General features: G+C 34.7%; 1 protein-coding gene across 2 annotated transcripts; it reads right to left on the bottom strand.

Moving 5' to 3' along the window:
* Window positions 1-7,616: 7,616 nt before the first annotated feature.
* On the bottom strand, window positions 7,617-10,433 carry LOC112510548 (protein indeterminate-domain 2-like). 2 transcript variants are annotated; one of them, XM_025116010.1, is made up of 5 exons: window positions 10,159-10,405; window positions 9,934-10,061; window positions 9,426-9,822; window positions 9,115-9,341; window positions 7,617-8,633 (listed from the first exon to the last, which is right to left on the bottom strand). In XM_025116010.1, exons 2-5 carry the CDS (start codon window positions 10,049-10,051, stop codon window positions 7,846-7,848), a joined length of 1,530 nt encoding a protein of 509 aa, XP_024971778.1. In that variant the 5' UTR covers window positions 10,052-10,061; window positions 10,159-10,405; the 3' UTR covers window positions 7,617-7,845. The 2 variants fall into 2 exon arrangements, with proteins under 2 accessions (XP_024971778.1, XP_024971777.1); XM_025116009.1 differs by having other exon boundaries at window positions 9,934-10,433.
* Window positions 10,434-11,428: the final 995 nt, after the last annotated feature.

Below are 11,428 nucleotides of genomic sequence, written 5' to 3'. Positions count from 1 at the left end.
TTGATTTATCATTGTTAAATAGTTATGTTTACAATCTTCAACGTGATTTCATGTGATTCATCAGAATCACATACATGTTTACATAAACAGATTAGTTTTTTTGAAATTATTTCAGTAATTAATATTAATATTTTATTTAAGGAATGTAAATCAATATTAAGTTTATTTTATTTGAACGGTTGTTTTTAAAAAATTAAAATCAAAAATTAAAATTAGGAATTGACCATGATGCCCTTTTAATTTGAATTTAATTGTGTAATTAATAATTTAAAATGATTGGTTGAGATTGGTTCTCACAGTTACCACAAACAACTCAGTTCTCCCTTGAATAGGCCCCTATATATATATATATATAGATATAAGATAATTGAATAATTAGAAAGCTGAATGAATTGTGAGGCTTGACTATCATTTACTACTACTACAATACTAGCATTAAATACACAGTATGAGTGGTGTATCCTATTTCACACTCTCCCTGCCAGCCGTCCCCATCTTTTAATATATGTCATATGTCCCCCCTCTCAAATATACCACACGTTTCTTTTACTCATTATTTATTTATTAGTATTTATACATAAATATCTAGTAATTTTTATAATAATAATAAACTATTTTAGCAAAAATCATATCCACCTATTAATATAATACCCTTATCCTCTGGCGGGTTCATAACTTTTGCCTGGTTGAAGCACCTTTAAAGTAGACCAAAGGCACGCAAAGTCGTCCGACGTGTTTTTATTCCAATTACATCGTTTCAAGCGATTTTTAAAGGTTTTTTTTGATTGATTTCGAGTATTTTTTAGTGTTTTTATCGATTCGAAAGTCTTTTTCAATTTTCGTAATTGATTTCAATATACTTTTTCGGTTTTCTTAATTGATTTTCAAGAGACTTTTTTTGATTTTTATTGATTGATTTTCAGTGTTGTGAGGTCCCTCGTAAAAATTTACTGGGAGATAAAAAGTAAAAGTTATAATTTTTTTATTTTTAACACTTTCAATTTTAAACTTTTTTAATATGGTCCCCTCCCCCTTCTTGTAAGTCCACACCTGCCCTTATCATAATCAATTCATAATACAAATGATAATGGTAATTTTTATTCGTACCTCTTCTACAGGGATCTATGAATAAAATAGGTAGGGGTAAGATTTAATTTAAAAGACGTTTCAGAGGTTTTCAGTAACCATTTCCGCTACCTAAGTCGTGGGGTTAGTCGCGTGTGTATAAAAACTCAAAGTTTTAGAACAAAAAGTTGCTCGATTTGGCCCGCAGCTTGTACATGTATCTTTTTCTGATTAACCAATTTCTAAACGCTGGAGTAGACCCTAAAGAAATACCACTTCCTCATGAATTTATCTCGAATCGGGATTTTTTTGCTCAACTTTATCCTAGTTTTGCCGAGGGAGCAACCCCATTTTTCACCTTGAATTAGTCAAAATATGTGGACTTTCTTACTTTTTGTGGAGGATTAGACCCAGTAACTGGAGGTCTATGGCTAACCGATACTGCACACCATCATTTAGCTATTGCAATTCTTTTTCTGATAACGGATCACATCTATAGGACCAACTGGGGCATTGATCATGGTCTAAAAGATATTTTAGAAGCTCATAAAGGTCCAKTTACGGGCCAGGGCCATAAAGGCCTATATGAGATCCTAACAACGTCATGACATGCGTATAAAAACTCAAAGTTTTAGAACAGAAAGGTGCTCGACTTGGCTCGCAGCTTTAAGTGGCGGGACAAGTGGTTCAACTTTCTGTTTGCTCCCGATACACTCCTTTCTCTACCAAAACTCTCTTGCACCAAATATTTTCATAGTACAATGCATTCTACTCACTAAAAGACCTCCAAAAGCTCATAAAAAGAACGTAGATCTCAAAATATTGCACCTATAAAAATCCAGGTGTTACACAACCACCATTTGCAGAGTGTGCACACTATACACAATGTATGGGGTGTACACTATATTCACGATATTTATGCCAAGGGTGGTTCAAGAATTGGTTCACAATGATGTTCACAATATTTATATATCATGGAGATGTACAAAAATTTAGGTGGTGGTGATCGAACGTGTTGTGGACGAAGGAGATGTGAGAGAAGAGAGAGAGAGGATTTACGAATACCTATAATACCTTTTATTTATTCATAATTATCAAATTAATAATTTCTTAATTTATTATGATTTTGTAGTTTATATTGGATCTCACAGATCGAAGGATCCCAAAAGAAAGCTCCCCATCTGTTGTTATTAAATTTATATCAGATAGCAAGAACATATAAATGGAGAACGAGAATTAAACAAAAAGAAGTGGAGAACATTGCACTCCAAAAATTAGTTGGTTTAGTCCCGTTTGATGCATTTAGAATTTAGAATGAAATAGAAGTAGTTTTGTTTTTCGTTCTGAGTCGAGCTTAATTGAATAGACAATTTACATTTTTAATATGTTAATTTTTCTTTATACTTTATGTGTGTATATATATATATATATATTATATATAATATATATATATATATGTATATATATATATATATATTATAGTTTTAGTAATTAATAAGTATTTGTTATGACTAACGTTATGTTCTCGAATTTAAGAATAACAGAAAAGAAAGAGAAACTTTTATTTGTGTTCTTGAGAGTGAAGGATAAGAAAGAAAATAAAATAAAATTTCATGTTTTTTAAACATAAAGGAAAAATGTCAGTTTTACAAATAAATCTGTATTACTTTACAGTTGAATGTAATTGATGGACAAATGTCTAATTTTATAAATATGTTTAATTGTTGTTATTTTCCTCCTAAAAAATTCTATATTTTTTTACTCCATCCTTCTTTCCTTTCTTTTCTTCGTAAAACATGACTCGAAAACATAGCCTAAATAAGTTAGTAAGACGTCTGTTAATAGTTATTAACGCAAGCAGTGTTCAAGTCTACAAAATTGTACGAATCATGAAGAGATTGTTATTGCTTCTTGAAGAATTTGTTCAAATTTTCCGAAGAATTTCTTTAATATCTTATGGAAAATCTTGGAGAACTCCATAAATGTAGGGTTTAGTTTTCTACAAGAGTTTTCTTCATGGTGTATTTGCATCAGGGTTTTGCAAAGCAAGATTTTAGAGCATATGTAACTTTGGACTTCAGTATATGTAATTTTGGACTTCACAAATGACAATAAGGTTTTTGAAAAGCAAGATTTTAGAGTATATGTAACTTTGGACTTTACAAACTTTTATATTGAATCTGAAGATCTTTAAGTTTCCTATAAATGGAAAATTGACCGTATATTTGATTATGCAGTAAGTTTCAAAGAGAAGCCCTAAGAGAGGCTATTTCTCGTATTATTATCAAATGCCAAGGAAAGGATACGTAACTTCACTGAGACCATTGAGCTCCGAATCGGCTTCCAGAATTACGACCTCTAAAAAGAGAAACGTTTCAGTGGTTCTGTGAAATTGTCTTACATTCTATGTCCCAAATGAAAGTTTGTATGCTTGGGATGCCCACCATGTTGAAGAGGTAAATTTTTAGTTTTCAAGGTTTTCATATTTGTTTCAGCGTACAAGGGGCATAAACTATAAGCCTTTTTTTAGTTTTATATAGCTTGAATTAAGCCATTGAGGTCTATCGTGTAAGATTATTAGTCTGTTTTATTTATGTATTAAGACTGCTGGCAGCAATTTTGTTGTTATATAGTATATTGCTACTTGTAATTTGCAAACTTATTCTGAACCTCAATTTTTTTGCCAATTTTTTCATATACGTTCTTTTTTATTGTCTTCAATGTTATTATTTGGGCTTTTCATATGTCAATTGCGAACATACATGAAGGAGTCTAATCTGTAGAGCCTTTGCATAACTGTTAGGTGACTAAAAGTTGCCCTTATCGGGAAAATGGCTCTCGATCGATCCCCTTGCCCCTCATTCTTCTGGAAACCAATCTCAATTTCTTTATTCAGGATTTAAACCTGAACGGTCAAAAAATGTGAGCGCTCCTGCACTATATGACTTTTTTTTAGTGTCGCCCTATATTATGCACATGTGATATATGACACAATATCATGAGAAAGTGCCTCTCAAACTGTCAAACATTGTTGTTTTGCTGATAAATCCGGTAATTTAAAAGTGATTTTTCTCATTCATGTTATGATAGGCAATTTATACGTCTTCTTGGTTCGGTTTGGTTCTCATGCTTGGAGATCTGTGTGACTGGTTTGAATCCGGTCAGATTGGATTGTGCAATTGCAACCTGACTGAACCAAAACCAGAGATCGAAGAAATGGAAGCATGAAAGACATTTTCTATATGTTCGATATAACACTATATGTATTTGCAGAAGTTTTTCGATTAGAAAATATTTGTGAAAATAAACTTGGTCGATTCCAATGCCAGATATTACATCTCTCATATTGCATATTATTTATTTACTGGTACAAGTTTGGATTATAAGATCAAAATATCATCATGTGTTCATACACATATACAGACCTTACATTGTATGGTGATAATTGAACTCCACTTGTGAATTAGAAAATTGTGTGTTTTTGCTTGTTGAACATTTTTGTATGATGTTATCTTGCACGGTTATTTGTTTGCAACTGGGTTAAAACAGAAAAATGAATAACTGTATGTTAAATACAATAACAACTTATATAGCTTTATTTCATTTGTTGACGTATTTTGTGGATCTTTTGAGGTTCCTCCATGGATTACCCCGTCACTCTTCTTCTCACATAGTCCTTCAAATATTAAATAAAAACGAGGGATGTATTTTTACAGAGTCAGTCATTATATTGTGAAAATTTAAAAAGTATATGTTCTAATTTTACATTTAGAGTCTGAATAAAAAACGTTGGGAGATGTAATACTACATTCAAAATTTCATTGAAAATTTGATTTGATTGAAGACACAGTTGTTACATCTGTTTTCTGTATCTTCTATGAGCAATGACACCAGCCCCACATCCAAAGCCAGAAAACTGGTGGGTGTTTTATCTTGTAATTTCATCATTTCTTCCTTTAATGATAGTATGATACTTCTTAAGCTGCAATTTGAATTTGTTGCTAAATGGTTACGTTCCAACTTCAAAAAAATGATATTGATTTTAATGTTTTCTAAGAAAAATTGTAAAAAGGTTAACATTTTCCCAACATTTATTGCTGATGGATAAATGTTTTGCTATGTTTCACGCTCTCTACGGTTATACTTTGCTTCGATTTAATGAGTACAAAAGAGCTACTGTAAGATTCTTTACACAAATATCGAATCATGATAGCTTAGGTATGCACGCAGTGTGCCCGGATCATCCACAGTCGAAACATGGACCTGTGAAACTTGTATTATTCACACTTTACGTTCAACATCAACTAGGTTAGTAATAGTTTATCAAGGTGATACAACCAATACACCTTTAAATGCTTTACATGCTTTATCTAGATGATATATTATAAAATGTGTAAAACAAAAGATAATATTATCTCCAAGCTACTGTCTTGAGATTCTGAAACGTATAAAACGTACACGTTGTGATGAGTTACAACATGAAGGGCTTTAGGCATACACGTTGTTTGTATCACCTCAAGTGACTGACTATCAAGCTTCAAAGGGCTATAGATGCAAAGTATCTACTCAAATCAAATATTGAATTCCTTTTTAACGTCTCATGGTGAGTCGGAGTTCTTGCAAGAATTAAATCATATTGCTTGTACTTCTTGGTAACTTTGAACGACTGTAGTGGTCACGATATATAAGGGTGTTTAGCGATTGTACGAGTACAACTCTTTGGGAAAGACCACAGTTCTCGCAGTGCCCTCCAATCTAGTATCCTCTTTCTTTTACCTGTTAGTAGTGTTATACTTTTTAGGGGGTATATGCTAAAGTATTTTCATTAAATTACCTCATTCGTTAAGGATTGTTTTTTCCTTGCACGAGTCTAATTACTTTTCTTTTAATAAAAGTGGAATTTGTCATGAAAACATAGTCAAAATGAGAAAACCGAAAGTGGAAACCGAGTCTTGAGGTGATGCTTGGGGGGCTTAGTGTTGAGGTGAGTTGGAAGTTGTTGGACATTAGCTCTGGAAGGATAGCAAGAAACTCAGAGGTCACAAAAAATATCTGGTTGTAAACGAAGTAAATCAAAATAAAGCAAATAAGTTGAACTTCCTTATTTGTAATTGAATTGTTAGCATCGTTGTAACATAACTCTTTGTTTTGGTATCAATTTGACAACTAAATGAAGAAGATTTAAAGACAACCTAAATGTACCTAAATCTGAGTCGATCTCTCAAATTAAATTCTTCGAAATGCTTTTTGAGGCATACCTTTTGATGATGATTTTTGCAATAGAAAAAGACAGTCTAATATCATTGTGCAAGAATGATGCTGATATTAAAGTAATTTTCTAGAGTTGTTTTACGACATTACCATCTACTGATTATGAAAAAGTTGGGCATCAAGACTTTGATGCATGGTGTGTTAATGCCGGTTACTTTTATGATTGTAATAATTTTTTATATAATATATATTTTTTAATAAGGATTCGTATTTCAAAACAAAAATTAATATAATTTATTTAACATATTTAGTCATTTTATTTGTAATTTATATTATTTTCAAATATAAAATATAAAATTAATTTAAAATTTATAATAAAATTTGCAGGTTGAGGAATAATAGAAAAGGAGTTGAAAAAAGACCAAAACATGTGAGGTCTTAGATCTCATAATGCCATTGCCAACTGCCAAACATTAGTCCCCATCTTTATCACTCACACACATGCAAACATATATTTCTAAATTACACTCTCCCTTCTTCCTTCCCAACTCTTTTTCATTTCCTTTTTCATTTTTTCAATAAAAACAAAAATTAGATATTGCCCTTTATATATATATCAATTTTCAATTTAAAGTTAAATAAGTTTTAAGAAAATGTTTAAAAATATACGTCATTGTATTTTTAAGATTTTTTTTAAAAAGATACAATATCGCTGCGTTTTCATATTTTTTTCATGAGTTCCAACTTATTGTTGTCGGGGTTATGTCGTAGACTCTGATTTTGTCCATAAACCTCTATCATAACCTTAGATGAATTCATTGCAAGTCAAAATGTTGCCTCTTTAGACATATTGGTTCTTTTACGAGACTTTCCCATCAATTTCGACAACCTTCATCATTTAGATATAGTTTTGTCGTTGCATTAAATGAACCCCATAGGGATTTTAGTGACTGCAAATAAAACTAAGAGGTAATTACTATATTATACAGTTGAAAGAGCTTTTAAGTATAAATCCCCTAAATAAAGGGATTAATTTGTGGGTACATATATAAAAGGAGACGATATAACAGGTTTAAAAAACTTACAACACACAATAAAATCAAAACCATAACAGTTATAAGGAGTTTGAAATATGGATCAAATACCTGTTCATACTTGTAGTGACTTCCCAATTCCTTTTGTCAAGTCAACTCGCAAAATCAGATGTCACAGTTCCTTGTGATTTCTACCATTATCAAGGTTCTTAGTTGAAGAAATATCGAAATTTTTAAGGGTTTTCGGTGAACCATTTTTTGGACTTTTGAGTCCAATCGTCTTTGTTACGTAGTCAATGGTATCATGGTCAACTGGTTCAATTTTAATCATTCATTGTAACTGCAGGAATACAAAGATGCTAGCTGTCTACAGAAATTAATTAATTTTTTTAATAAAAAATAATAATAATAACTAAAAATCATAAGACATACGAGTATATATATTTTAATTTAATGTCATGTGCTTACTATAAAAGACACAAACTCCTTACCTCACCTCTCTCCTTTCACCATTAAAAATTTAGAGAGAAAGCAGCTAAAGAAGCGCCGGCTTCTTATCACCGGAGTCATCCCACTCCTTATTTTGGACTCCCCCAAATGATACACCGCCGGAAACACTTGCTCCCAATGAACTTAAAAATGCCGAGTACCCACCAGAGGAACCACCAGTTCCGCCACCCATCCCAAGCCCAAGAAAATCTAGGGTGGTGGGTGCCGGCGGACCCATTAGCATCTGATCTCTTCCAATCCCTGAGTTGTCGTTTCTCTCCTGTTTGCTTTGAATATTGCTCCACTGACCAATGCTAGTTTCTTGGTATTGATCGGCGGAGGAAGACGGCGGTGGTGGTGCTAACCCCAGTGCATGGAGGAATGAGGTGTTCGACGATGTTGCACCCATTTGAGCAGCTTTTTGGAGCAATGCTGTGGCGGAAAGAGCTGGTTGCACGTATTGACGGTGGAGGGTTTGATCAGGTGGGGGGAACAAGGAGGGGGCAGCGGTGCTGGACCGGTACAAGGAAGACGATAAAGAAAGAGACATTGGTTCCACCTTGGCGTTCCGGTCAGTTTCGACAACACCACAGACGAGATTGGAGTAAGACGCCGGTGATGATTGAGACGGTGGCAAGACGGACGGTGATGCAAAAATACTTGCAAATACACCTGTATTATCAGTCACAATATTGTTACCACTTGAGGTCGAGCCACCACTCGCAGTGGTTGTCGTAGTAGCAGTGGCTGTTGCCAAGCATTTTTCCGCCGCTTCCGCCTCCGCTACTGCACCTTTCTGGTGTTGTAAAACCCCCGTCGCTTTTTCCGGCACCTCTGCAACCAAAAAGGAAAGTTGATTCAAAAATAAAACAAATAACGAAAGTTGATTCAACAAAAACGAAATTAGGATCACTCTAAAAGGAAGTTGCAGATAGGAGAGCATGCTTCATTCATGGGGTTTAAAAGTTGATGGTAATTGTTTATGAGTTATATAAGTACTTAGAATCCAAAAAAGCAAACAGTATGAACTTTGCTACTACAAGCAAAAGGAAAAGCAGGAACAATCATGGCGTCCTTTTTCACACAAAATCTCTTTTTAATTACCTAGCTTTTTCTTCGATCTTTGAGCTCTTCATTAATGGAGTTCTACTACCCACTATCTGTCACACACTCGCTAAAAAACACACGATAAAGGACAAATGCATTACAACAAACAAATTGATGCCAGTGGAGACACGACGATACGCAAATTTGAAAGCAAACTAGTGCGCTGAAGTATACTTTTTTTGATGACGATAAAGTTCAATTACGAAACCTGAGCTGTGAACGGATGGAACAGGCGAGAGTACGCCGGTGGAAGGAGTAAGCGGCGGCGGTGGGGGGCTACACGACGGAGGAAGAACAGTAACCTCCACTTTCGCAGTTTCTTGACGATGACTATGATGATCCGAATTACTAATGACAACGTTTTGAGTTTGAGATCTCGCACTCTCTTGTGCTAACGCATCGCAGAAAGCTCTATGCGTGATGAAGCTGTCCCTCCTTCATTATCAAAAACACAATCAGACTGATCTCATATGTATGGATTTTACATAATTTAGAGGAAGTTTGTTGAAGAAACTGAACCTAGAAAATAAGGTGCCGCAATCACATCTATACTCCTTTGTACCACAGGTTTTCATATGCGCTTTCCAATCCGACTGCACGGCGTACTTCTTCGAGCACCGCTCGCACTTCCACTTCTTTTCGCCATGCTTCCTGGAGAAGTGCTTTTTGATACCGGTGAGATCGCCGAGGGCTCTTGACGGATCGTGGTGGATGCAACTTTTCTCCGGACAAACATAAACGCGTTTTCTTATTTCCTTTCCGTCTCGTTGTTTTAGCTTCCACGGCAAGTTATGGCCTCGCCGATGAAGCTGAAGGTTCTGGTCTCGCTGAAAGCCTTTGTTGCAGATCTCGCATACGAATCGATTGGTTGCTAGTAGAGTCGTCGGTGACAGTGCGATCACCTCAGCATCTGGATCTGCGACGAATGAACAGACAATATCAAATCAAAATCAGTTAATCGCAATAGCTTTAAAAAGAAAATGAAGTCTACGTTTATCGACAAATATAAAAAAATTCCCAACAGTACCAGGCATTCCAGGAAGATTCCTCTTTTTCTTCATCGGTTGAATCTCCGGAGCAGCTACTATTTGGTTACCACCGGATGAGCATTCAGTTCCTTCAACTGAAGTTGCGGAAACCGCCATTGCCGAAGAACTCTCAAAATCAACCATAAGTTAAAATCCCAAGCAACAACAAATCAAAACTCAGCTTCGTAGATTAGTAGTTTTGTACACCAGACAAATTCATCTACCTAGGAACCGAATCACCTGCGTCATTCCTACACCGCCTAGACTGAAGTGTCTTTTCCGTGTTGACTAGCTAGAAACAAAACCTTAGCAAAACAACCGCTTGAAATTCAGCTGCAGAACTACCAAAAAATTTGAAGGAAACCCAGCCGGAGCACGTCGGAGATGGTCTAATATGGCGGCCGTTGTTTTGATTGAGAGAGAGAGAGAGATGATGATGATGATGATGATGATGATTACGACGACGATGATAGAGAGTGAGGATTAAAAATGTTGGGAGAGAAAAAAAAGGGTAGGAAAAAAACGGGGTTAAAAGTGGCGGCCGTTAACCATGGTTAGGGGGAGGTACTTCGGGCACAAGTTAAGAGTATAGTGATGGGGGTGGGTTGAAATCTTGACCGTCCACGTGGTTGAATCAGCGAGAGCGTGGCATGTGTCGGAGAAGACGTAGTACTGGTACTCCAACTACGACGCGTTGGTTTGTCGTTTAGCATGAGACTTTGAAAATGAGTTCACATATGGAGGAGTAACACGTAAAGACAAAAAAGGCCCCTGGGGACAATTTTGTCATTTCATAATTCATCTAGAAATTTCCCTTAATAACAGATTTTTCGGAGCAGAGAGGATGTTTGGTTCATGCCTTCATGGTATTAAGTGTTAAGACTTGAGAAATAAAAAAGATAATGAAATATGATTTGATTTGATTTGATATATACTATTAATAACCATATTTAGCTTTTTTTAGAACTTAACAGCATCTACGGTATAAACTCTAAATCTATATTTATTTTATATTATAAAGTATTTGATAAAAAATTTTAAAAATTATTTTTTTATGTATTAAGTATTATTTATTAATGTATATTATTTAAAATTCAGGATTACAAGTAAATTATGCATAAATACAACTTATTAAACCTTTATTTTTAAATGCGTGTAACTAACTGTAGATAAACATAATTGATGTGCTAAAATCGTAAGTGTGCACACAGTGGGCATAAAATCCCCAAAGTGGCGGTGCAAGTGCACGCCGACACTAAGATCGCTTCAAGTAATAAAGTGGTATAGTACCAGATCGTTTCCACAGGGACCGGACTTACTGAGAATCAGAGACTTTCATGAACTTCTTAAACAATGTTTCGGGTTGAGAAAATAATTGAGTTTTGATTGGTGCAAAGCGTAAGAATACGAAATAAACCTTTAATATTAAAAGATGGGTATGGGTGTAAGCTTTGCTTAAGAATAGAGCAGGAACGACTTGGTTAGAAACCCATG

This window comes from Cynara cardunculus, assembly GCF_001531365.2.
Source record: "Cynara cardunculus var. scolymus isolate 2C chromosome LG 3, CcrdV1, whole genome shotgun sequence".
In the NCBI taxonomy this organism is placed as follows: Eukaryota; Viridiplantae; Streptophyta; class Magnoliopsida; order Asterales; family Asteraceae; genus Cynara; species Cynara cardunculus.
Note: the sequence above shows the minus strand (reverse complement) of the source record. Positions and strands in the feature narration are given on the sequence as shown.